The sequence below is a fragment of the Urocampus carinirostris genome, chromosome 12 (assembly GCF_059441175.1).
Source record: "Urocampus carinirostris isolate Australia breed hairy pipefish chromosome 12, RoL_Ucar_1.0, whole genome shotgun sequence".
In the NCBI taxonomy this organism is placed as follows: domain Eukaryota; kingdom Metazoa; phylum Chordata; class Actinopteri; order Syngnathiformes; family Syngnathidae; genus Urocampus; species Urocampus carinirostris.
Window position 1 is genome coordinate 35,733,732 of NC_142360.1, and position 27,662 is coordinate 35,761,393.

Sequence of the window (27,662 nt, forward strand, 5' to 3'; positions counted from 1 at the left end):
TACGAAAGATTACGCTAACATGAACGTGTAAAAATAAAAAAAAAGATAAAGAAAAGAATTATGAATAGGATTTCTTACCTTTTGTGGTGGTCAGCAGAAGGCGCAGGCAAGATCAGACACTCGCACACCTCCTTCATATTTTGCTATTATTTCTTTCTTAAATGCAATAGTTGTACGCACTACTTTTCTTTTTTCACCTGTAGCAACTTTGCTGCTTGCACTGGCTTTCTTCTGAGGCATAATAAGAGGCTAAAACACCCGTACGCCGCTCAGCATCGCACCCTAGCGTACGCACTCACGCATTACCGGCGTTCGAACTCCGATTTTTTGACCGAACAGCGAAGCAAGAATTTCTCGAAATTTTTGGTCGGACTCCGATTTTTTCGAACTGAGAGGCGTTCAAAAACCGAGGATCCACCGTATTTGTGCACTAGTGATGCGTTCAGGCACATTTAGTAAATTTGATAGATTCTCTTGTTTTTTTAGTTTAGTTATTCTTGTTCAAAATGCACTATATAATTGCTGTGTTAGTGTACTCTTAATGTGAACTAAAACGGATGTGAGAGCGAAGGTTTTATTTTTGCTTTTTAAACTATACTAATGGTTAAAATTTCAGCACTTTTGTGTAAGACTACGAACAACTACTACTACTACTACTACTATTCTTTTTAAGGTGACATTGTTCATTATCTTGAACAAATTTTAGTCATTTGATTTATATCATGTTTATTTTGTGATTTTTGGGGCATTGAAAAGATGCAAAAGTAATTAAAAGTAATCAAGTTACATTAATGCAATTAGTAACTTTGAGTCTCCATAGTTTGTATTCTACCATGTGCTTTGTCGCACTCATTTTCCGAAGCACGACACAATACCATACCTGTCAAGCTCCACGGCTCCATGCCCTTACAAAATGTTGTATTTTCCCTTAGAAAATACAAAATAATCTTACACCATATTTTTTTTTCAAACGTGTTTATTTATGTACTTTAACATGTTATATTCTACATGTGTTTCGTTATATCATAGATATTGTTAATGAACATTTTGTTGTGAGATACTGAGGTGCTCCACATGATTGAGGTTTATTATAAAAAAAGTTAAAAAATTACTTAGCTTGGACGTCCACTGTAGAAGGAAAAAATACTTGCAAATATAATTACGTGTCATGTCCTGCACGGATGTCATGGCGCCCAGCTGGCCCCGCCCCTTGACACCGGCTGAGACGCATTGGACTGATTGCTTTTGGAGTACTTAAACGCTCCTTTTGGGACTGCCCGTTGTCAGACCATTGCTTTACCTTGTTGAAGACCTGTTCATGCCTGTTTGATCTGAGTAATGCCTAGCTTGTAATTTTGATTGCCTTTAAACCTGTTTTGTTTTGTCTTTGGTCTGTTTGTGTGTTGGACAACTTTTATTTCCTAATTAAAGTGACAGATCGTCTACGCATGTGAGTTCCGACTTCTTGCTCCCCGGTCCGTTTCATGACATTAAGTATTATAATACATTTTCCTATTCAAATTATTCATTCATTTTCTGCATTATATTATTGTTGGTAATATATTGAATAAAGGGATAACCACAAACCTGTCTTTTTTCATTTTCTCCTTTTATACTTCCTTTTTTTCTTAACTTCTTTATACAACATAATCATTCGTAATATAATGTATCAAAGCAAGTGAGCCGTTTGAGAGCCGGCTCTCTTTCATGAGTTGAACCAAAACTCAGTAGCCTAGATGGTAAGGCGCCCGCTTTGAGACTGGGAGGTCGGTGGTTCGCGCCCCGGCCGAGTCATTCCTAAGACTTAAAAAGTGGTCGGCGGCGCCCTCTGTTGGCTGCGGCTGCATCGGCTCGCTACAACGGGTCAGGTGCAATCGACATTTCGTTCTGTGTACATTGTTACACAGAATGACAATACAAGGAAATTATATTATATTATAAAAAAGCCGGTTCTCTAAAAAGAGACGGACTTCCTTTCACTACATCAAACCGCTCGCTTCGTTTGCAATGAAAAAAATGATACCGAGATAGAGGCTTCCGCGGCGAACTCGTTTGACTTGATTGATTTGCCGTTTCGTGATAATCGCTGTATACCGGATGGTACCCATAATTGACAAATTTGCTTTTTTCCGTAACAAATTTTCTCGTACGTCGTACACGTCTAAAAATACATAATAAACGTACTTTCTACGGCAAAACCGTACAGGTTGACAGGTATGCAATACAGTGAAATCTAGTGCTCAAATAATACACATTGTCCCTTTATGAACCAGTGGCTCAGGAGGTAGAGCGCTCGTCTAGGGATCAAGAGATCGCAGTTCGATTCCCGGCTCCTCCGTGTTACATGTCGAAGTGTCCTTGGGTAAGACACTGAACCCCTAATACCCCCAATATGCAGGTTAGCGCCTTACATGGCTGCACGGTCGCTATTGGGAAATGTGAAGCAGACTGTAAAGCGCTTTGGGAAGTCTTGACTTGAAAAGCGCTATATAAATGCAGATCCTTTCATTTCATTTCATAACCAGATTTTTTTTTTCTTCCCAATCAGATTAATTTTGTGCTTTTCATCGGCATTATCGTCATACTGGTCCAGAAGTTGCAGTCTCCGGATATCGGCGGTAACGAGTCCAGCATTTACCTGTGAGTATCACCCGAGTAAAGTCACAATAGAACGAGGACAAGTCTGTTATTGAGAGAAGAACTGGTCTTGCAGGAGGTTGGCTAGGTCTACTCTGCTTTTGATACCCCTGTTCGGGATCCACTACACGGTGTTCGCCTTCTCTCCGGAGAACGTCCACAAGAGGGAGCGCCTCGTCTTCGAGCTGGGCTTGGGATCTTTTCAGGTCGAGCCGTCTCCGATGCTAACGCTAATCAAATGAATAAAAATCTCTCCGGAGAACGTCCACAAGAGGGAGCGCCTCGTCTTCGAGCTGGGCTTGGGATCTTTTCAGGTCGAGCCGTCTCCGATGCTAACGCTAATCAAATGAATAAAAAAAAATCAAAACACCTCGAACGAAGGATTTCGATAGCTCCAAACAAGCAATTTCTTTATTATCGTTTTCATAGGAAACAGAATGTTCCTTGGTTTCATTGTTTTATCTCTAATCAGCAGGTTTTTCCATTTTAGGGCTTTGTGGTGGCCGTCCTCTACTGCTTCCTAAATGGAGAGGTAATTATTTATTTATTTTTTTGAGTGGAATCAAGGTGACTTTAGGATTCTCTGGGAGGAGTCTTCTGTCAGCTCCCAATGCAGGGAGGTCAGAGTTGAAATTGGTACCTCTAGTCCAAAAGCAGGGATTTTATGTCCATACCATGACCTGTTTTGAACAGAAACTGCCTGTTTTTTGGTTGCTAGGTACTAATTTCAAACTACAAGTGACCAGTTTTCAAAAGGAAGTGGTTCGAAGTGACACATTTTGAACCAAAACTGACTAATATAGACCAAAAGTGACCCGTCTTGATTACTTGATCAGGGTGTAACTGGAAATGACCTGTTTTGAACAGAAACTGCCTGTTTTTGGATGCTAGGTACTAATTTCAAACTCCAAATGACCAGTTTTCAACAGGAAGTGACCAGATGTGACACATGTTGAACCGAAACTGACTTTTATAGACCGGAAGTGACAATATTTGAACTCAACATCAATGGAAATGACCTGTTTTGAACCTAAACTTACAGTTATAGACCAGAAGTGACACGTTTTGAACAAGAATTGCCAATTTTAGACCGGGAGTAACATTATTTGAACAGGGTGCAACTGGATATGACCTATTTTGAAGGGAACTGCCTGTTTTTGGACTGTAGGTACTAATTTCAAACTACAAGTGACCAGTTTTCAAAAGGAAGTGGTTCGAAGTGACACATTTTGAACCAAAACTGACTAATATAGACCAAAAGTGACCCGTTTTGATTACTTGATCAGGGTGTAACTGGAAATGACCTGTTTTGAACAGAAACTGTCTGTTTTTGGATGCTAGATACTAATTTTAAACTCCAAGTGACTAGTTTTCATCAGGGAGTGCCTAGAAATGCCACATTTTGAACCGAAACTGACTTTCGTAGACCAGAAGTAACTTGTTTTGATCAAGAATTGTGAATTTTAGACCTAGAGTAACATCATTTGAATAGGGTATAACTGGGAATGACCTGTTTTGAACAGAACCTACCTGTTTTTGGATGCTAGGTACTAATTTCAAACTCCAAATGACCAGTTTTCTACAGGAAGTGACTAGATGTGACACACGTTGAACCGAAACTGACTTTTATAGACCGGAAGTGACATTATTTGAACTCAACATCAATGGAAATGACCTGTTTTGAACCTAAACTTACAGTTATAGACCAGAAGTGACACGTTTTGAACAAGAATTGCCAATTTTAGACCGGGAGTAACATTATTTGAACAGGGTGCAACTGGATATGACCTATTTTGAAGGGAACTGCCTGTTTTTGGACTGTAGGTACTAATTTCAAACTACAAGTGACCAGTTTTCAAAAGGAAGTGGTTCGAAGTGACACATTTTGAACCAAAACTGACTAATATAGACCAAAAGTGACCCGTTTTGATTACTTGATCAGGGTGTAACTGGAAATGACCTGTTTTGAACAGAAACTGTCTGTTTTTGGATGCTAGATACTAATTTTAAACTCCAAGTGACTAGTTTTCATCAGGGAGTGCCTAGAAATGCCACATTTTGAACCGAAACTGACTTTCGTAGACCAGAAGTAACTTGTTTTGATCAAGAATTGTGAATTTTAGACCTAGAGTAACATCATTTGAATAGGGTATAACTGGGAATGACCTGTTTTGAACAGAACCTACCTGTTTTTGGATGCTAGGTACTAATTTCAAACTCCAAATGACCAGTTTTCTACAGGAAGTGACTAGATGTGACACACGTTGAACCGAAACTGACTTTTATAGACCGGAAGTGACATTATTTGAACTCAACATCAATGGAAATGACCTGTTTTGAACCTAAACTTACAGTTATAGACCAGAAGTGACACGTTTTGAACAAGAATTGCCAATTTTAGACCGGGAGTAACATTATTTGAACAGGGTGCAACTGGATATGACCTATTTTGAAGGGAACTGCCTGTTTTTGGACTGTAGGTACTAATTTCAAACTACAAGTAACCAGTTTTCAAAAGGAAGTGGTTCGAAGTGACACATTTTGAACCAAAACTGACTAATATAGACCAAAAGTGACCCGTTTTGATTACTTGATCAGGGTGTAACTGGAAATGACCTGTTTTGAACAGAAACTGCCTGTTTTTGGATGCTAGGTACTAATTTCAAACTCCAAGTGACCAGTTTTCATCAGGAAGTGCCTAGAAATGACACATTTTGAACCGAAACTGACTGTCGTAGACCAGAAGTAACTTGTTTTGATCAAGATTTGCGAATTTTAGACCTAGAGTAACATCATTTGATCAGGGTGTAACTGGAAATGACCTGTTTTGAACAGAAACTACCTGTTTTTGGATGCTAGGTACTAATTTCAAACTCCAAATGACCAGTTTTCAACAGGAAGTGACTAGATGTGACACATGTTGAACCGAAACTGACTTTTATAGACCGGAAGTGACATTATTTGAACTCAACATCAATGGAAATGACCTGTTTTGAACCTAAACTTACAGTTATAGACCAGAAGTGACACGTTTTGAACAATAATTGGCAATTTTAGACCGGGAGTAACATTATTTGAACAGGGTGCAACTGGATATGACCTATTTTGAAGGGAACTGCCTGTTTTTGGACTGTAGGTACTAATTTCAAACTACAAGTGACCAGTTTTCAAAAGGAAGTGGTTCGAAGTGACACATTTTGAACCAAAACTGACTAATATAGACCAAAAGTGACCCGTCTTGATTACTTGATCAGGGTGTAACTGGAAATGACCTGTTTTGAACAGAAACTGCCTGTTTTTGGATGCTAGGTACTAATTTCAAACTCCAAATGACCAGTTTTCAACAGGAAGTGACTAGATGTGACACACGTTGAACCAAAACTGACTTTTATAGACCGGAAGTGACATTATTCGAACTCAACATCTATGGAAATGACCTGTTTTGAACCTAAACTTACTGTTATAGACCAGAAGTGACACGTTTTGAACAAGAATTGCCAATTTTAGACCGGGAGTAACATTATTTGAACAAGGTGCAACTGGATATGACCTATTTTGAAGGGAACTGCCTGTTTTTGGACTGTAGGTACTAATTTCAAACTACAAGTAACCAGTTTTCAAAAGGAAGTGGTTCGAAGTGACACATTTTGAACCAAAACTGACTAATATAGACCAAAAGTGACCGTTTTGATTACTTGATGAAGGTCTAACTGGAAATGACCTGTTTTGACCAGAAACTGCCTGTTTTTGGATGCTAGATACTAATTTTAAACTCCAAGTGACCAGTTTTCATCAGGAAGTGCCTAGAAATGACACATTTTGAACCGAAACTGACTGTCGTAGACCAGAAGTAACTTGTTTTGATCAAGATTTGCGAATTTTAGACCTAGAGTAACATCATTTGATCAGGGTGTAACGGGAAATGACCTGTTTTGAACAGAAACTGCCTATTTTTGGAGTGTAGGTACAGTACTAATTTCAAACTTAAAGTGACCTGGTTTCCAAAGGAAGTGGTTCGAAGTGACACATTTTGAACCAAAACTCACTAATATAGACCAAAAGTTACGCGTCTTGATTACTTGATCAGGGTGTAACTGGAAATGACCTGTTTTGAACAGAAACTGTCTGTTTTTGGATGCTAGATACTAATTTTAAACTCCAAGTGACCAGTTTTCATCAGGAAGTGCCTAGAAATGACACATTTTGAACCGAAACTGACTGTCGTAGACCAGAAGTAACTTGTTTTGATCAAGAATTGCGAATTTTAGACCTTAGAGTAACATAATTTGATCAGGGTGTAACGGGAAATGACCTGTTTTGAACAGAAACTGCCTATTTTTGGAGTGTAGGTACAGTACTAATTTCAAACTTAAAGTGACCTGGTTTCCAAAGGAAGTGGTTCGAAGTGACACATTTTGAACCAAAACTGACTAATATAGTCCAAAAGTTACGCGTCTTGATTACTTGATCAGGGTGTAACTGGAAATGACCTGTTTTGAACAGAAACTGTCTGTTTTTGGATGCTAGATACTAATTTTAAACTCCAAGTGACCAGTTTTCATCAGGAAGTGCCTAGAAATGACACATTTTGAACCGAAACTGACTGTCGTAGACCAGAAGTAACTTGTTTTGATCAAGAATTGCGAATTTTAGACCTTAGAGTAACATAATTTGATCAGGGTGTAACGGGAAATGACCTGTTTTGAACAGAAACTGCCTATTTTTGGAGTGTAGGTACAGTACTAATTTCAAACTTAAAGTGACCTGGTTTCCAAAGGAAGTGGTTCGAAGTGACACATTTTGAACCAAAACTGACTAATATAGTCCAAAAGTTACGCGTTTTGATTACTTGATCAGGGTGCAACTGGAAATGACCTGTTTTGAACAGAAACTGCCTGTTTTTGGATGCTAGGTACTAATTTCAAACTCCAAGTGACCAGTTTTCATCAGGAAGTGCCTAGAAATGCCACATTTTGAACCGAAACTGACTGTCGTAGACCAGAAGTAACTTGTTTTGATCAAGATTTGCGAATTTTAGACCTAGAGTAACATCATTTGATCAGGGTGTAATTGGAAATGACCTGTTTTGAACAGAAACTGCCTATTTTTGGAGTGTAGGTACAGTACTAATTTCAAACTTAAAGTGACCAGTTTTCAAAAGGAAGTGGTTCGAAGTGACACATTTTGAACCAAAACTGACTAATATAGACCAAAAGTGACCCGTTTTGATTACTTGATCAGGGTGTAACTGGAAATGACCTGTTTTGAACAGAAACTGTCTGTTTTTGGATGCTAGATACTAATTTTAAACTCCAAGTGACCAGTTTTCATCAGGGAGTGCCTAGAAATGCCACATTTTGAACCGAAACTGACTGTCGTAGACCAGAAGTAACTTGTTTTGATCAAGAATTGCGAATTTTAGACCTAGAGTAACATCATTTGAATAGGGTATAACTGCGAATGACCTGTTTTCAACAGAAACTACCTGTTTTTGAATGCTAGGTACTAATTTCAAACTCCAAATGACCAGCTTTCAACAGGAAGTGCCCAGAAATTACACATTTTGAACCGAAACTGACTTTCGTGGACCCCACGTGGGGCTTTCCTGGCACGCCCATGGGAGGAGCCGGCACAAAATGGAAAGCGTAATCTTTCATACGGAAGATTACGATAACGCTAACGCAAGATTAGCCTGGCTTAGCTTTATGTTTACGTTAAATATTCAAGGTAAACATTCAGGGTGTTGGAACGGATTTAAACGGTTTACATTATTTTTAATGGGAAAAATGATTTCGGTGATCGAACAAATCGGTTTTCGAACAGAGTTCTGGAACGGATCATGGATGAGAACCGAGGTTCCACTGTACACACTTTTGGGGAGGTACCCTAAGCCCACCTTACACCTATGCACTTCCTGTTTAAAATTGGCACGTTAAGCCTACGAGCAAGCACTTACAATTAAAAACGAATCACTTCCAGACACTTTTTGTGAAACTATTTGGAGGAAGTAGCGCTTGGATCAGTCGAAGAAGGGAATTCGGCAGAACAAACGTGAAAAACGGGGACACATTGAGTAGCATTAATTTTGAAGTGCTTAGAAAGTAAGGCATCTGTGTGTCCTGTTTCCAGGTCCAGTCAGAGATCAAGAGAAAATGGCGCAGTTGGAGAGTGAACCGATACTTTGCAGTGGACCTGAAGCATCGCCATCCTTCGCTGGCTAGCAGTGGCGTCAATGGGGGGACGCAGTTGTCCATTTTGAGCAAGAGCAGCTCTCAGATCAGAGTCTCCAGCCCCCAAGCTGAGACCCCGGCCCCATTAGACCACCCCAAAAACTCTCTGCACAGATGACTGGGTAATTGGATAAGCCAAATAAATATTTTTTTCTCAAATGTTTCTTTTATTTTGTTTAAATCATGTGCAATTAGATTAAAGTGGGGGAGATGGGAAACAGGTGTGCGCAGTTATGCCACTCCCCGGGGTTGGTGACTTGACAGGTGAATTATCTAAAGAAATCGGGAAACTCTTGTTAAAAATACTCATGTATTTACCGTCAAAATATTCTAACTCAAGTCATTTATTTCCCTTGTGTTTATTTTGATTTATCAACGTTTTTGCCAGCCTGGTAAAAAAGACCGCTGTTCCCTAAAGGTGCATTTAATTTGCAGGCCTTTTTTTAGTGGTGCGCTACCGGGCAGGTCATTACGGTACTTTTTCTTCAATTGATTGGCTGTGAAGGAAAGCACCAAATCCGCACATAATTCTCCTGTAATTAATTATAATATAACCATTTAGTGTATTTTGAATTTTATATTTCCACGACCGCCTCCCCTATCTCGGACTTTTCAAAATGGGCCTATTTTATCACTTAACGCCACAAGAGGGCAGTGTTTCTCTTCTTTTCTTTTTTTTTTTTTTTAAAGACAATCCTGATTTATTTCCTTTATCTAATTTTAGGACTTTGAGCCGTACATTGTGGATGTCAAACTGTTTGAAGTATATTGATGCTTTTAAAAATACTGAAATAAATACCATATATATCTGTTTGTTTTTTAATTGTTTAATGTGCTTTGCAAGAAAACATTGGTACCAAAAACAATGTCAGGTCTTTTTCTTGTGATTTCTTATGAAGGGATTTGCTGTGCTGTGTTCGTAACTGTTGTGACAAATTTTAGAATCTATATATTAATAAAAACGGAGTCCTCCATGTTTATTGTTCTTGGCTTTCATACGAGCCATTTCACAATACTGTTATACGATTATATTGTCGTGTCAATACAAAATAGTGGAGGATTTTATACATTTTACTATAAAGGATTTTATACGATTAAATACAAGTTACCTTTATCGAGTGCGATGACGATTTTCACTGAGTGGGCTTTAGGTTACGCTGTTCCAAATGCGGAATGTTTTGGCTGGGGAATTTTGAGAACAGGACTCTGACGGAGGACGTCAGGCATTGTTTTGATAAACGCTCTGCTGTTTTGAGTTTCTCCAGACATCGAGGCGAGGGGGTGGACCCCACGTGGGGGCTTTCCTGGTACGCCCATGGGAGGAGTCGGCACACCAGCTTGCGGGAAAAAACATGGGCCGAGAAAAAGAAGCAGAAGATCGAGAGAGGAGGGTAGACAGAGACTCAAGTGACACTAATTCGGCTAATTCGGCCATATATTCGATGGAGTTCACTTAGTTAAATTGTTAGGTGAATGTAGGTTGTGTTTGGTTAATGGAGTCAGATAACTCATTCGAACAATTTGGTAAACGATAGATTTTATTATTAAATTCCTAACAATAGCAATGATTTTCCTTTTTTTTTTAAAAATTACGATTTTATTGTCAATCAATGCAATGACAATGCATTTTCTCATTAAATTAAACTTTTTAGTTAAAGAGGACTCGCACTCCCTGCTGGGAAAGATACTACTCGTAGTCAGAACTTTGAAATAATGAAAGAAAATAATCTAATATCAATTTTTTTTTTAGTTACGTATATTCCAGATGATTTCACGTCCAATTGACTGCGTTTTTGAAAGAAGCTTCACCTGATGAATGAAGATTGTGTCTCTTCCAAAAGTTTCAAAGAACATTTATGAAAAGAAGTTAAACTTCTGGGAAAGAACATCCAGGTACTCCCAACCAGAAAGTACTCAGATTTTAGTTTTAAGTGAAGTATTTGTATGGAAATGTATGCGCGTTTTGTCCATTAGACCCCTTTCCAGCCTACGTCATCACAAGATCAGCATAGGATGCGTGCTTGTTGTTTACCCATTAGCCTATATGGGCCTGTATTGATTTTTGTTTAAAAAAAAGCTTTTTTTTTTTAGCTTCAAATATCTATCCAGTAATAAATGTATGAAATGATGAGTGACAAATTGGATAGCCAATGAAAATCCAAACATAATCTTATGCAATTTTCCAGGAGTGTATTCCAAATAAAATGACGTGTGCAAGGCACTCCGTGATTCATTTTGACGGCCCAATATTACGCGAAAGGGTGCACAATCATCGATTTGTCTTCTGAAAGAGAAGTCAAACATTTACAACTCTTTCACAGTGTCTCAAAATTGGCCAAGTTAAAATCCAAATTTGCGAAAGTTTTAGTGTGGTAAAGTGATCGTCTTTTGGAAACACCTAAACCTACTCTGAGAAAAATGTGTAAAATACAATGTTTAGTTTTGCAGATGGTGATCAAATTTGAGAAAGGTACCAGGTAAGGCTTCGAGCTGTTGTCTCACCTGTTTTCCAGCTAAGATGCCCATCTTTCACTCATCGGCAGGCACGTGAGAATTACAACCTTCTATTTTTTTGTGTTCCAACTCAGATTACTCAATGTTGGTAGCACCTGTCGTAACTATTTCAATTTAAGGTAAAACTTGAGAGTCTTACCTTTCAAAATAAACTAAAACCGTCCATATTCTCTAACAGGGTTGGGTAGGGTTACTTTAACTTGATTACTTTCAATTACTTTTGGATGACTCCAATACCAAATATGCTAATAAAAGACAAAAGAAACTAAATATGAATAAAATGATGACTCACAACACGTGGTAAGCTTTCTCTCCTGGCTTTGATCTCTTTGATCTCCGGCAAAACTAACATCAAATGCGACAGAAACAAAATGAAAATAGATTCAAACAGCTTGCCAACATCATTTTTGCCGTTCCATGTATTCCGTTACTCCCCAAGCCTGCACAAAATTGAGTCATTTTATTCATATTTAGTTTATTTTGTCTTTTATTAGCATATTTGGTATTGGAGTAATCCAAAAGTAATTGAAAGTAATCCAGTTAAAGTATCCCTACCCAACCCTGTTGGAGAATATGGACGGTTTTTGAAGTTTTAGATCAAAGAGATCAAAGCCAGGAGAGAAAGCCTACCACATGTTGTGAGTCATCATTTTATTCATATTTAGTTTCTTTTGTCTTTTATTAGCATATTTGGTATTGGAGTCATCCAAAAGTAATTGAAAGTAATCCAGTTAAAGTAACCCTACCCAACACTGTTCTCCGAAGAGTTCAAGAACAGAATTCGATTTCCTTTGCATACGTCTTGGATTAGGATTTTGGCAGAATTTTAAGGGATTTTAAAAGGATTTGAAAAAGGTAGCTAGAGGAAAACGGGAAATTATTTAACAATCACTAAAGACATGACAATGTTCTCGGTGGGAAGCAGTTGAATTTCCAAACAAAGATGCGTTCACTGACGCTCGGCGATGTCAAACGCTGGAACATTCCTGGGGTGCGACGGCGCTGGCGGTCCCGCTGCCTGATGTTTCTTTGGAGTTGCTTTTATCCAGCACGGAAATTTGTGTGCCGGTGGTGCTGTCGTTCAACAAAGTGCGACGTCTCTTGCTGTAACGCAAATACTTTTGCGTTTGCCACTTCCACAAACGCTTCTTCAGCTCCGCCTGAACCTGCGCATAACGAGGATTACAAATTGGATTTACAGTAAACAATGTTCCCTCTAAGCTGCGTGTATGCGCAAATGCGCACTACACAGAGCTTTTCCGCGCAGAAGAAAATCTAGCCAGCTCACAAAAATCAGGGTTCGAAATTGCTAATTAAGAAGCGAATTAAGTCAAAGTTACGGTGCATGAAGGTAAAAATACACGGGTTCCCCTGACACTGTGTTCTAAATGCGGTATTTTGAAGTCAATGTCGAAGTAGAACGAAGTTGAGTAAAGTCAGTAGAGTTTTTCGAGAACCGGCTTCTTTGGCTCGGCTCAATAAAAAGAACCGGCTCTTTCGGGTCCCAAACGGCTCTTCAGGTTGTTTTTGCTTCTTTCATCCCTACATGACCAAATATTATGTAAAATTGTGCACAAAATGACTTAAAGGAAGGAGGGGAAATCGAACAAAAAAGAAAAGAATACCAAAATGAAAATGTAGTGAAAAGCTGAGAAAAAAAGAAACAAAAGGAAGAGAAAAAAGGAAGGAAAGATTTAGAAAAAATCCAGAAAAAAAGAAAAGAAAGAAAGAAAGGAAAAAAGTAAATACAGAAAAAAAAAGAAAAAAGTAACAGCTAGGAAAAAATAAAGTCAAGTCAAGTCAAGTCATTTTTATTTGTATAGCCCTTAATCACAATTAGTCTCTAAGGGCTTCACAAGTTATTACATATAAGAAGATTAGGTTACTCGTATGCTATAGAGTAGAAGTGAGTTTTAAGCCAATGAGATTTTTTTTAAAGGAATTTAAAAAAAGTAGAAAAGAACAGGGAAAAAGAAGAAAAAGTTTGTGATGCATTCAAATAATTTCCAATTATACCAAGTCAATCTTGTTGCCAACATTGTACTTCCACTAAAAAAATGTGATTAAATACAGTTCTGTATCGTGCAACCGACTAAATAAACCCCCAAAATTGTTAGTATTATGCGACAAAAGATACTAGATATTGCGCTTTCTTTTCTCTTTTTTCTCCTTCTGTCTTTCTATTTCTCTTTGGATTTCTTTCTTCCTCTCCCTTTCTTTTTCCCCTCTCTCACGCCTTTTTATCTCTTTCGTTTCTCACGCTCTCTCTCCCTCCTTCTTTTTCTTTCTTTGTCCTGCCCTCTCTCCTTTTGCCTCCCTCTTTCTCTTATTTCTTTACCTCACTTTTTCTTTCTCTTTAAACTACTAGTCCGGCCCCCGACAGAATGTTTGTTCTATCGTGTGGCCCCCAATTTTGGGGTCTTAAGTACTTTTTTCCATTCATTTTTTTTCCCCATAAAGACTCACCTCCCCATTCAAGAAACAGTAGAGGAGCGCCACAACGAATCCCTAGGAGAAAAGGACAAAAGTCAAAGCATCTTTAGGCGTGTTGGAGGAGGGAGGTGGGCGCAGCACCTGAAAGGACCCCAATCCCAACTCGATGAAGAGTCGGGCCTCGGCCCCCGTGTTCTCCGGCAGGAAGGCGAAGACCATGTAATGAGTCCCCAGCAGAGGGATGAGCAGCAGCGTGGACTTGGCCAGGCGCCTGCGAAGACACCACGATGCTTTCGAGAGAGTCGGGACGTTTGGGCGCCGGGCTTCTCACCTCAGGTGGCGACTTTCGTGGCCCCCCGTCGCCGGAGTTCGAAGCTTCTGGACGAGGATGCGGATCACGTTGATGAAGATCAGGAAGTTCACCTGAAATCGTGTACATCATTTTAACTCTTTTTTTCATGATAGTTTGTGTATTTTATTGCCAGGGTTGGGTAGAGTTACCGGATTACTTTCAATTACTTTTGGATTACTCCAATACAAAATATGCTAATAAAAGACAAAAGAAACTACCGTATCTTCCGCACTATAAGGCGCACCGGGGCATAGGGCGCACCCCCAAAAAAAATAGTTTTTGGTCCTATATTTTCCATACATAAGGCGCACCTGATTATAAGGCGCTACAATGGGAACGTCGACAAAACAGTCAGATAGTTCAGTCCAACTTATTACCCCCTTAACATTCCAAAAGGTTGCAAAGTAGCAAATACGTGTCGCAGACACGTGCGGATGCGGTGTCCGTACGATGTCACCAAACAAACATTTCTTAGTTTCCATTTTATTTTTTGCTGGCAACTGTGTGGACAGCAAAGTAAGAATTTTATAGGAGCCACGGGGTTCTTTACTGTGCATATGACAATAAACACTTTGAATTGAATTGAGTTTCAAAATAGACTCATCACAGAAACATCAAGATCGTTCTAAAACAAGATACCGGGAAAATAGAAAGCCGCATAGCTTACCTAAGTTCTCTTGCAGCCATCACCTTCAATAATGATACGTAACCATGGTCTTCTTACAACTGGAGTGTAGTAAATCCAGGAGAGTAAAATATTTACAAATACAGAATAGTAAAAAATGTTTTCTCTATGCCGTAGTGCAACCCAACGTGTGATTCACATTCATCTTTTTCGGCCAATCGCAGGCTTTGTTTCGCCCCTTTAGCCTATGCGAGCCTGTAAATGATAAAAAGGATCTGCCCCCTTTACCTCCGAATAACTTTAGCCAATAGTAATAATAATAATAATAATTTCCTTTGTATTGTCATTCTTTGTTAGAACAAAATGTCGATGCACCTGACCCGTTGTACGAGCCGATGCAGCCGCAGCCAACAGAGGGCGCCGCCATTTTACCAATGTTATTAGTCTTAGGTATGACTCGGCCGAGGCGCGAACCTGATTGACACATTGGTTAGCCAATGAAACGCTGATATATAAATCCCAGCATACACCGCGGACGACTTCGCCTTCGGGGGAAAATCTAGTCGGCGGCTGCTTGCCTTAGTTGCAAGACTTTGCGACTTAATATTGATCCATATATAAGGCGCACTGTATTATAAGGCATGGTCAGCTTTTGAAAAAAATAAAGGCTTTTAGGTGCGCCTTATAGTGCGGTAAATATGAATAAAATTACTGAATTTTGTGCAGGCTTGGGGAGTAACGGAACACATGGAACGGCAAAAATGATGTCGGCAAGCTGTTTGGATTTATTTTCATTTTGTTTCTGTCGCATTTTATGTTCGTTTTGCCGGAGATCAAAGAGATCAAAGCCAGGAGAGAAAGCTTACCACGTGTTGTGAGTCATCATTTTATTCATATTTCGTTTCTTTTGTCTTTTATTAGCATATTTGGTATTGGAGTAATCCAAAAGTAATTGAAAGCAATCAAGTGGAAGTAACCCTACCCAACCCTGATTATTGCCTACTAATCATAAACTGCCTTGCATTCACAATATAAACCACAGGTTTGATCATTATCATTAACTAACAAAATAAATCTAAACAAAATATTCAACAAAATGAAATTGCTTTTAACTTTTTCAACATTCTGCCTTTTCTTCTTTCGGTTTTTCTATTTTACCTCAATATCTCGCTAGTTAGCGTGCTAGCTCACTTGTTAGCTCAGTATCGCGCCAGTTAGGTTGCTAGCTCGCTTTCACACAACAAAGCTTTCTAATACGCCTATTGGCTCATTATCTAGCTAGTTGTTGTGTTAGCTCACTATTGTGTGAGTTAGATTGATAGCTTTGAATAGCACTAGTTAGCCTTAAAGCTCACTTATTGGTTCACTCGCTAGCTTCCAAGCTCACTATCGCGCTAGTCAGTTTGCTAGCTCGCTTTCACACCACAAAGCTTTCTAGTTCGCCTATGGGCTCATTATCTAGCTAGTTCACATGTTAGCTCACTATCATGCAAGTTATATTGATCGTTTATTATAGCACTAGTTAGCTTCATAGCTCACTTATTGGTTCACTCGCTAGCATCCAAGCTCACTATCGCGCTCGTTAGGTTGCTAGCTCGCCTTTGCGCTAATTTCTAGCCTGCTTGGTAGCTCACTATCTCGCTTGATAGCTTGATGGCTTGCTATCACATTTATTAGCCTGCTAGCTCACTTGTTAGCTCAGTTTCGCGCCAGTTAGGTTGCTAGCTCGCGTTCACACCACAAAGCTTTCTAGTTTGCCTCTTGGCTCATTATCTAGCTAGTTCACATGTTAGCTCACTATCGTGCGAGTTATATTGATAGCTTACTATAGCAATAGTTAGCCTCATAGCTCACTTATTGGTTCACTCGCTAGCTTCCAAGCTCACTATCGCGCTTGTTAGGTTGCTAGCTCGCCTTTGCACTAATTTCTAGCCTGCTTGGTAGCTCACTATCTCGCTTGATAGCTTGATGGCTTGCTATCACACTTATTAGCCTGCTAGCTCACTTGTTAGCTCAGTATTGCGCCAGTTAGGTTGCTAGCTCGCTTTCACACCACAAAGGTTTCTAGTTCGCCTATTGGCTCATTATTTAGCTAGTTCACATCTTAGCTCACTATCGTGCGAGTTATATTGATAGCTTACTATAGCAATAGTTAGCCTCATAGCTCACTTATTGGTTCACTCGCTAGCTTCCAAGCTCACTATCGCGCTTGTTAAGTTGCTAGCTCGCCTTTGCACTAATTTCTAGCCTGCTTGGTAGCTCACTATCTCGCTTGATAGCTTAATGGCTTGCTAGCACACTTATTAGCCTGCTGGCTTACTTGTTAGCCCACTGTCTTGCTATCTCGCTGGTTATCTCACTAGCTTGCTAGGTTGCTTGTTAGCTCACTATCCAGCCCATTAGCTTGCTATTTCTCTAGCTCCCTTGTTAGCTCAGTGTTTCCCTTGTTAGTCTGCTACCTCACTTGTTAGCTTACTAATTCACTATTGCGCTACTTACAATAGCTTCCTGGTTCGCTATCGCAAAATTTTCTTGCTACTTCGCTATAATTCCATTTCGTCTGCCAGCCCGTTATTGCGATAGTTTGTTTACAATTCTCTATAATTCTAATAAGCTTGCTAGCTCGCTATTGCGATAGGTCGCTAGCAAGTTCGCTATTGTGCTAGCTTGCTAGCTCGCTATCGAAAAAAGATAAACCAACGGACAGACAAAATTTCAAGTTTTAGTGGAACTCACCAATAAGGACGCAGTTATCGGCGCTTTTATGATCCACCAGACAAAAGTCACATCCGTGTCGTCCCAGCAGCTGAGGACCAGCACGAGATCAACGAGACAGGACAAAAATATCTTATATTATCTTAGATTTCCTCACAACCAGATTTATTTTATTTCCATAAATAGCTCCACAGTTGCCAGCTCAAAAGTTAGCTTGCTTGCTCATTATCTTGCTTACTTACTTTCGTGCTAGTTAGTTTGGTATTTGGCTATTAAACTAGTTAACCTGCTATTTTGCTATAAAACTAGTAAGCTTGCTTTTGGCTTATTAACTAGTTTGTTGGCTGTTTTGCCATCAAACCAGTTAGCATGCTATTTGACTATTGAGGTTATTATCTTGTTAGCTTTAAAGCAGGAGACAGACAGACAGACGGACGGACGGACGGACGGACGGACCGACCGACCGAACGACCGACAGACGGACGGACGGACGGACGGACGGACGGACGGGCGGACGGACGGACGGACAGATAGATAGATAGATCACTGTCCCGCTAGTTAGCTTTCAAGTTTGCTATCATGCTAATTAGCTTGCTAGCGCAAAAAAAAATGACAAGGTTGCATAATTGTTATGTTGGTTTGATTACTAGTTTGCTCTGATGCTAGTTAGCTCTCATGCTTAAAAACTTGCTCGTAGACCTGAGAAACAGATAGCAATGTTGCTCAATGTTATGGTAGATAGCTTACTAGCTCGCTCTAAAAAGCTTGCTAGTTTGGTATCATGCTAGTTAGCTTGCTAGTTCTTTTTTCTACCAGCAGAGAACATTCACAGACATGCTCTAACTATTTTGCTGTAGAACTAGTAAGCTTGCTTTTTGTTTATTAACTAGTTTGTTGGCTGTTTTGCTATCAAACCAGCTAGTATGCTATTTAACTACTGTGGTGATTAGCTTGTTAGCTTTCCAGCAGGAGACAGACAGACAGACAGACAGACAGACAGACAGACAGACAGACAGACAGACAGACAGACAGACAGACAGACAGACAGACAGACAGACAGACAGATAGACAGATAGATAGATAGATAGATAGATAGATAGATAGATAGATAGATAGATAGATAGATTCAAATTTGCTATCATGCTAATTAGCTTTCTAGCGCAATAAAAAAATTACAAGGTTGCATAATTGTTGTGTTGGTTTGATTACTAGTTTGCTTTCATGCTAGTTAGCTCTCATGCCTAAAAACTTGCTCGTAGACCTGAGAAACAGATAGCAATGTTGCTCAATGTTATGGTAGATAGCTTACTAGTTTGGTATCATGCTAGTTAGCTTGCTAGTTCTTTTTTCAACCAGCAGAGACTACTCACAGACATGCTCCGACTATCAATATCAGCAGGATAATGAAGGCTAACAGATGCTAACCCAGTGTCATCGTAGAAATATCTGGTCAAGATCCATGCCGTGATGATAGCTGATGGAAGCCCTGAGGAGAAGTTAGGGACTTCTTCAACTTCAAGCTAGCCCCTTGAGGAGAACGAGGAGAACTCACCCCAACCAATCACGACGTACCACCAGAAGTATTTCTTCTGGAAGACGAAGGTTAGCGCCAGCAAGGTCTGCAGGTACATGCCCTCCACCAACAGCCAAAAATAGTTGGCCAGGATGCTAAACTGGAAGAAGGCCACGGCCGACTTGCAGGATATCTGAGGGATTAAAAAATATAAGCATATACAGTAGACCCCGGGATAAGACAATAATCCGTCCTGAGGTGGGGAATGGACGGCCGATTGGCTGTATAGTGGGGTATCTCTTAAATCAGGGGTGTCAAACTCATTTTAACTCGGGGGCCACACGATGGAACAAACATTTTCTCGGGGGCCGGACTAGTTGATTAAAGAGAAAGAAAAAGAGAGATAAAGAAATAAGAGAAAGAGGGAGGGAAAATGAGAAAAGGCGGGACAAAGAAAGAGAGAGAGGGAGGGAGGGAGAGGGAGAAACAAAAGAGATAAAAAGAGAAGTCGTGAAGAAAGGGAGCGGAAGAAAGAAATCCAAAGAGAAATAGAAAGACAGAAGGAGTGAAAAGAGAAAAGAAAGCGCGAAGGGTAGGAAGAGAGAAAGAGGAAAGAGAGAAAAGGATAAAAAGAAGTTAGAGCAAAAGAAGTTAAAAAGACACAGAGAGAGAAAGAGACGAAGAGCAACAAAGGAAGAGAAAAAGAGAGACACAGAGAGTGAAAGACGGAGACAGAGAGTGGGAGAACAGGGGTGGAAAAGAGAGAGAGAGAGCGAGAGAGAGAAATACAAGTAAGTAGAGTGGCTTTGTTCAAGGCACCTTTCTTTGGCAACATTAAGTTGACATCTTTCAACCTGCTGCTTGTTTTTCTCTTGCGCTTCTCTGAGTGTTGTCTCGCGGGCCGGATTCAATCCCTTAGCGGGCCTGATCTGGCCCGCAGGCCGCCTTTTTGACACCTGTGCACTAGAGGGATATAGCTCTGGTGTGTGTATATATATATATATTATATCTCAGTAGGTCCGCCTCACCGTAGACATAAAGCAGTGGTCCAAGTCCTCGTTGGAGAAAAGAACTTGGTCCTTGATGAAGACAGCGCTGGCCCTCAAGATGAAGGAGAAGAACAGGTTTATGTGGATGTAGTTGCGCGTGCAGTGGAACTTCCTGCAAAAAGAAGAACATTGGGGCCTGCCCTAGACCAAGTACTTGACCCGCCCACCCTCAAAGACCTGAATACTGTAAAGACCAAAATGGCCAAGATGAGAGAGATGAGGGAGGTGGCGTAGCCGGCGGTGTACACCTGTTTGAAGTTGGAGAAGTAGGTGGTCTGATCGGGAAACGACAAAAAGTCACAAATGGTTGTCAGCGGGACTTGATACCGATATATGGCATTCACATGAGCAATGTTCCCTGTAATTTTCCACGGGTCTGAGCGTTCACACAAAAACGGTGAGCAACGCTTGAAACAACAGTGAGCAACGGCAATCCCAAGTGTGGCAACTAATCCATTATTAAACATGTCCAAAACTTGACATCACGTTACATTTTGCTGAGTTTCCGGCAATGCAAAATTCTTTTTCTCTTTTGAATGAATTGACTCATTGTACGGCCTACAAACGTCGTTTCACATTCTTTCACAAGATATCCATTTCTTTTTGTTTCCTAATATATTTTGTCGCATAATATTAACATTTTTGGGGGCTTATTTAGTCGGTTGCAAGATACAGAACTGTACTTAATCGCATTTTTAGTGGAAGTGCAATGTTGGCAACAAGATTCACTTGATAGAATTGGAAATTATTTGTATGCAACACAAACTTTTTCTTCTTTTTTCCGTGTTTTTTTCCACTTTTTTTGTTACTTTTTTCTTTTTGTTCTCTATTGACTTTTTTCCTACATTTCTTTCTTTTCTTTTTTTTTGGCTTTTTTTCTAAATGCTTCCTTCTTTTTTTCTCCTCCTTTTGTTTCTTTTTTTCTCAGCTTTTCACTACTTTTTCATTTTTGTATTTTTTTCTTTTTTGTTCTATTCCCCCTTCCTTTAAGTAATTTTGTGCATAAGTTTACATAATATTAGGTCATGTTGGGATTAAAGAAGCAAAAACAACCTGAAGAGCCGTTTAGGACCCAAAAGAGCCGGTTCCTTTTAGTGAGCCGAGCCAAAGAAGCCGGTTCTCGACAAACTCTAATAACATTACTCATTCAAAATACCGCATTTAGGGCATTTTTGACTTTGACTTAAGTCGCTTCTTAATTAGTAATTTTGAGCCCTGATTTTTGTGCGCTGGCTAGATTTTCTTTTGTGTTTTTTTTCTCAGCTTTTCACTACTTTTTGGTATTTTTTTCTTTTTTGTTCTATTCCCCTCTTCCTTTAAGTCATTTTGCGCATAGTTTTGCATAATACTTGGTCATGTTGGGATTAAAGAAGCAAAAACAAACTGAAGAGCCGTTTAGGACCCGAAAGAGCCGGTTCCTTTTAGTGAGCCGAGCCGAAGAAGCCGGTTCTCGACAAACTCTACTAACTTTACTCAACTTCGTTCTCCTTCGACTCGTCTTCAAAATACTGCATTTAGGACACAACGTCAGGGGAACCCGTGTCTTTTTACCTTCATGCACTGTAACTTTGACTTAAGTCGCTTCTTAATTAGTCATTTTGAGCCCTGATTTTTGTGCGCTGGCTAGATTTTCTTGTGCGCTGAGAACGCGCGCAGCTTAGAGGGAACACTGCACATGAATATCGTTTTGGTGAAATGAAACCAGAAGCAAATTGCCAACTTGGATGGAATGGTTGGAGAACACCCACCTGCGCCAAAACCGTGTCCACACCAGTAAGTCATTACTCACTATAAAAGTATTTATATTGTTAAATATTCTCAACGGCCACCTCGGATTCTGCTTCGTCTTCATCGGCGAACTCACAGGCGTCTGTGTAGCTCGGGTAGAGTTCCGACCAGCCGTCCTCCGTGCAGTTTCGATAGATGGAACCTACAACATAAGAATAGAATAGAATAGAATAGAATAGAATAGAATAGAATAGAATAGAATAGAATAGAATAGAAACAGTAATATCAAGAGTCTGATTCAACAACAAAAAAAAACCAATGAAAAACCATTGAAGGTCCCTGTGCCTCCTCTGTTCCTGTTTCAGCAGTGAAGGAACTTCATCCACCCATGTCTACTCTTCGCGCCGCCAGGGACGCTTTGCAACCTTCTGTCCCGGCGGTAGGGTGACTGTCCCTCTGATCCCTGTACTGGCGGCTAGGCAGAGTTCCCTTTGCCGCTTTTTGATTCCTGTTCTGATGGAAAGGGAAAATCCCTCTGCTGCTTCTGACCCCTGTTTGGGCGGCGCAGAGAAGGTTCCTCAGCTACCGTATTTTCCGCACTATAAGGCGCACCTAAAAGCCTTCATTTTTTTCAAAAGCTGACCATGCGCCTTATAATACAGTGCGCCTTATATATGGATCAATATTAGCTTGCAACTAAGGCAAGCAGGCGCCGACTAGATTTTCCCCCGAAGTCGTCCGCGGTGTATGCTGGGATTTATATACCGGCGTTTCATTTCCTAACCAATGTGTCAATCATCATTTGAATCAGTCACTATTGGCTAAAGTTATTCGGAGGTAAAGGGGGCGGATCCTTTTTATCATTTACAGGCTCGCATAGGCTAAAGGGGCAAAACAAAGCCTGCGATTGGCCGAAAAACATGAATGGGAATCATACGGTTGGGTTGCACTACGGCATAGAGAAAACATTTTTTACTATTCTGTATTTGTAAATATTTTACTCTCCTGGATTTACTACACTCACGTTTGTAAGAAGACCATGGTTACGTATCATTATTGAACGGGATGGCTGCAAGAGAACTTTGGTGAGCTATGTGGCTTTATATTTTCCCGGTATCTTGTTTTAGAACGATCTGTGATGAGTCTATTTTGAAACTCAATTCAATTCAAAGTGTTTATTGTCATATGCACAGTAAAGAACCCCGTTTCCCTGCACAATAAAATTCTTGCTTTGCTGTCCACACAGTTGCCAGCAAAAAATAAAATGGAAACTAAGAAATGTTCGGCATTTCTTGAATCCCAAGACTTTAACCTTCCGAATGATATTTGGAACGATGCGTTTGAGTGATTGGTGACATCTTACAGACACTGTTTCCGTACATGTCTGAGACACGTATTTGCTTCTTTTCAAGCTTTCGGAATGTTAAGGGGGTAATACGTTTGACTGAACTATCCGACTGTTTTGTTGTCGTTCCCAATGTAGCGCCTTATATACCGGTGCGCCTTATGTATGGAAAATATGGTACTTCTGTTCCTTGTTGTAGCAGCAAAGGACCCTCGGCCGCTAGTGTCACCTGAATGACCCCTGTCCTATGTTCCAGCAGCGAGGCGAAGGACCCTCAGCTGCTTCTGTTCCCTGTTTAGGCGAAAAAGGCATGTTTGCCACAGCCTCCAAAATCCTTCACTCCCACATGCTGCAAACTGTATTTTTGTTTGTTTTGGAGCTGTCTGGCACCTAGCCTTTGTGTCCTAGCCTTCTCATTAACTGCTCCGACTGCATAGGCCAGGGTGTCAGACTTTTCAGGAAGTGGGCTAGATGTGGTAAGCTGAAAATGTGTGAGGACCTACAATTCAGCCTGGCATTCTTTGAACAGTCTTTGCTAACAGTCTTTGAAATGTTTGCTGTGCTAAGCAACCTGCATTTTCATTTGACTCCCAGGGTCTCGTGAAAAGCGCTGCTGTGCCTTTAAAACAGCTTCCAGTTGCTTCACCATTTCAAAATGTTTGTTTCCAGGTAGCTTTTTGTAGTCAGTATGTTTCGTCTGGCAGTGCCTTGATATTAAATTATTTAAAAACAACCGCAGTCCTTTAGCATATTAGGCAGACACAGTTGTTTAGGTCTTGGCTTCTCTGCCAAAGCTTCTCTCCCTGGCATCTTGTTAGATATGATGGGTGAAATGGCTGAGGATAAGGAGGTCTGAGCTTTCATACTTAGGCATCTGTCTTCTGAATGCCGTTGGATGAGCTGGACCAAGTGGCTCCGGACAAGGAGGTCTGGGCTTCTCTATTTAGGCTTCTGGCTTTGGAATCCTGTCGGATGAGCTAAAACGTGTGGCTCTGACCCAGGAGGTCTTGGCTTTTCTGCTAAGGTTTCCGTCATTGGAATCTCATTGGACGTGCTAGACCAGGTATTTGGGGATAAGAAGGTCTTGGATTCACTGCTGAGGCTTCTGTCCTTGGTGTCTTGTTAAAAGAGCTGACGTAAGTTCCGGGGAGAAGGAGGTCTTGACTCCCCTGCTATGGCTCCTGTCTTCGGGATCCTGTCGGATGAGCTAAACCAAGTGGCTGTGGACAAGGAAGTCTTGGCTTTTTTGCTATGGCTTTTGTCCTTGGGATCCTATTGGACGTGCTAGACCAGACCTCTGGGGACAAGGAGGCCTTGGCTTTCGTGAAAAGGCTGCTGTTTTCAGGATACCGTCGGATGTGCTAAGCGAAGTAGCTGTGGACAAGGAGTTCTGGCCTTCCGTACTAAGGGTTCAGTCCCCTTGACCTGAACGTGATTAAAATGGATAAGATGTTCATGGATGGATCCTGGTCCTCACTTCCATCCATCCCTCAGTTTTTCTGCTCTTCTGGATCAGTACCCGAGTCTTTTTAACTGGCTCACCTCCTCCTCCTTTGCCTTAGCATACCTGAGCTCGTCAGGGGGAAGAAATACGAGTCCGAACTACCGATAGCATCTCGGCAAGGTCACAGAGTTGTCGGTCGGAGGCGTCCGAGTGTTAAGAATCCACCCGCGCGGTCTGAGGAGACCATCTCCAACGTAGGCCTTCTTAACAAGCGTTGCCAATTTTTCACTCTGCCCTCCAGCTCCGAATGCAACTCTTTGATTTCCCAATTCTTTATTTTGACTTATCCTGCCACTCGTGGAGGCGGAAAGCCGCAAGCGCTAATGTGGAGTGATAAGGTCGTCCACGGCAACCCCGCTATCCCTCGCGTGGAAAATGAGCTAGCGTGTTTCTGTATTAATACAAATAAAGATGAACACACTGATAATAATTGTGATGCAAAAAAATAACGATGATATAAAATCATTTCGAAGACTATGCTTCTTGACTGCTTTTACTCCCTCCAAAGTGAGTATCAAGATCTCTTCTGGTTTTGTCGCCCCCTGCTGGTTATCAATTTTAGTTTTCTATTGTCACTTGGCCAGGTTAAATTTGCGCGTTCCTTCTTTTGCTCTAGTTTTTTGGTACCGTATTTTCCGCACTGTAAGGCGCACCTAAAAGCCTTTATTTTTTTCAAAAGCTGACCATGCGCTTTATAATACAGTGCGCCTTATATATGGATCAATATTAAGTCGCAAAGTCTTGCAACTAAGGCAAGCAGCCGCCGACTAGATTTTCCCCCGAAGGCGAAGTAGTCCGCGGTGTATGCTGGGATTTATTTACCGGCGTTTCATTGGCTAACCAATGTGTCAATCATCATTTGAATCGATCACTATTGGCTAAAGTTATTCGGAGGTAAAGGGGGCGGAATATTTTTATCATTTACAGGCTGGCATAGGCTAAAGGGACAAAACAAAGCCTGCAATTGGCTGAAAAAGATGAATGTGAATAGCAAGTTGGGTTGACGGCATAGAGAAAACAGTATTTTAATATTCTGTACTGTATTTGTAAATATTTTACTCTCCTGGATTTACTACACTCACGGATATAAGAGGACCATGGTTGCACGTTATTATTGAACACAACGACTTCGGTGAGCTAATCCAGCTATATATTTTCCCTGTATCTTGTTTCAGACTGAACTCGATGTTTCTGTGATAAGCGGTGCAGATAATGGATGGAATGGAGTGTCTATTTTTAAATTAAACTCAATTCCAAGTGTTTATTGTCATATGCACAGTAAAGTTGCGTGCAAAAAAGAAAATAGAAACTAAGGAATGGTTGGCATTTCTTGAATCCCAAGACTTTAACCTTCCGAATGATATTTGGAACGATGCATTTGAGTGACTATCTGACTGTTTTGTCGACGTTCCCATTGTAGCGCCTTATAATCCGGTGCGTCTTATTTATGTCAAATATAGGACCAAAAACTATTTTTTCGGGCTGCACCCTATAACCCGGTGCGCCTTATAGTGCGGAAAATACGGTAGTTAGTTTCTTCTTTCCTTTCTTTTTGTTTGTTCTTTAGGATTTTATTATCTAGTTATTTTTCTCAATTTAGTCATTTGTTTGTTTGTTTGTCCTTGAGTTTGTTCACTGGTTTAATTGTTCTTTTACTCATAATGTCACGAAACGGATCGGGAAGCAGGAAGTTGGAACTCATTTGCGTAGACGATCTGTCACTTTAATTGAGAAAGAAAAGTTGTCCAACACACAAACGGACCAAAAACAAAACAGAGCAGGCTCAAATGCAGGCAAAAATACAGACTAGGTATTTAACGGGATTAAACAGAACTTGTAGGAATCTCTCAGAATGTTACACCGAAGTGCAACAAAGTCCAACAAGCACAACAAGAATAAACAGGTATCAAAACAGGCTTGAACAGGTTTACAACAAGGGTAAACAACGATCTGGCAAAGGGCAGTTCCAAAAAGCACATTTAAGTACCCATAGGAGTAATCAGGAAATGCAGGTCAGCCGGTGTCAAGGGGCGGGGCCAGCTGGGCGCCATGACAACCGTGCAGGACATGACACATAAGGTTATTAGCTCCTTCTTTAGTTCATTAATTTGTTTTTGCCTTCTTTTGGACTTGTCAGTTGGTTTATGTGTTCTTTTGTTTGTCAGGATTGTTATTTTCTTTTTTCATTTTTTGTTTTGTTGTCCTTTAGTTTGTTTTTTTGTAAATTAGATTGTTTGCTTGTTCTTTCTGATTTTAGTCTCTATGTTTATACTTTAGTTTGTTTTTCTTTGGGCAGGACACTGAACCTTTAATGCCCCCTGTAGGCGGGTAGGGGCCCTGCATGGCCGCATCTGGCTTATAATAATAATAATAATAATAATTTCCTTGTATTGTCATTCTGTGTAACAATGTACACAGAACGAAATGTCGATTGCACCTGACCCGTTGTAGCGAGCCGATGCAGCCGCAGCCAACAGAGGGCGCCGCCGACCACTTTTTAAGTCTTAGGAATGACTCGGCCGGGGCGCGAACCACCGACCTCCCAGTCTCGTGTGTGAGTGTGTGTGCTAACGGGTAAGTGTAAAGTACGTTGTAAAGCGCTTTGAGAGGTCTTCAGTGATGATATAAATGCGCTATATAAATGCAGATCATTAACAATTTACTTTTGTGTTTTAGCCTTTTCATTCATCCAGTTTGTCTGGTTTTTTGTTCATTAGAATAGTTCTTTATTATGTTTATTGGTTTGTTTGTGCGTTATTTTATATATTAGTTGGTCAGATGTTACCTTTTTTCTTCATGCTTTGTTTTGTCAGTTCTTCAGTTTCTCATCTCATCTCATTAGCTGCACCGCTTATCCTCAGTAGGGTCGCAGTGGTGCTGGAGCCCATCCCAGCAATCATCGGGCAGTGGGCAGGGGACACCCTGAACTGGTTGCCAGCCAATCACAGGGCACACGGGGACAGACAACTCACTCGCTCAGTCACACCTAGGGACAATTTGGACCGGCCAATTCACCT

At 40.5% G+C, this 27,662-nt stretch overlaps 2 protein-coding genes across 4 annotated transcripts in view; one reads left to right on the top strand and one right to left on the bottom strand.

The window, feature by feature from the left end:
* The window catches only part of adcyap1r1b (ADCYAP receptor type Ib), a 30,868-nt gene extending 21,025 nt beyond the window's left edge, over positions 1 to 9,843 (top strand). For all 3 annotated transcript variants that reach the window (XM_088349249.1, XM_088349251.1, XM_088349250.1), the window contains 4 exons: positions 2,549 to 2,640; positions 2,714 to 2,843; positions 3,128 to 3,169; positions 8,767 to 9,843. In XM_088349249.1, the coding sequence (XP_088205375.1) occupies positions 2,549 to 2,640; positions 2,714 to 2,843; positions 3,128 to 3,169; positions 8,767 to 8,985 (483 nt within the window). In that variant the 3' untranslated portion in view covers positions 8,986 to 9,843. The remainder of the gene's footprint in view (positions 1 to 2,548; positions 2,641 to 2,713; positions 2,844 to 3,127; positions 3,170 to 8,766) is intronic.
* A 2,004-nt stretch (positions 9,844 to 11,847) lies between these two features.
* ghrhrb (growth hormone releasing hormone receptor b) overlaps positions 11,848 to 27,662 on the bottom strand; it is a 38,001-nt gene continuing 22,186 nt past the window's right edge. Inside the window, exons 4-13 of the mRNA XM_088348982.1 lie at positions 21,898 to 21,998; positions 20,246 to 20,343; positions 20,048 to 20,180; positions 19,059 to 19,212; positions 18,932 to 18,992; positions 17,528 to 17,597; positions 14,146 to 14,237; positions 13,956 to 14,085; positions 13,848 to 13,889; positions 11,848 to 12,547 (exon numbers count right to left, since the gene is read on the bottom strand). Coding sequence (XP_088205108.1) covers positions 12,350 to 12,547; positions 13,848 to 13,889; positions 13,956 to 14,085; positions 14,146 to 14,237; positions 17,528 to 17,597; positions 18,932 to 18,992; positions 19,059 to 19,212; positions 20,048 to 20,180; positions 20,246 to 20,343; positions 21,898 to 21,998 — 1,079 coding nt within the window. The 3' untranslated portion in view covers positions 11,848 to 12,349. The remainder of the gene's footprint in view (positions 12,548 to 13,847; positions 13,890 to 13,955; positions 14,086 to 14,145; positions 14,238 to 17,527; positions 17,598 to 18,931; positions 18,993 to 19,058; positions 19,213 to 20,047; positions 20,181 to 20,245; positions 20,344 to 21,897; positions 21,999 to 27,662) is intronic.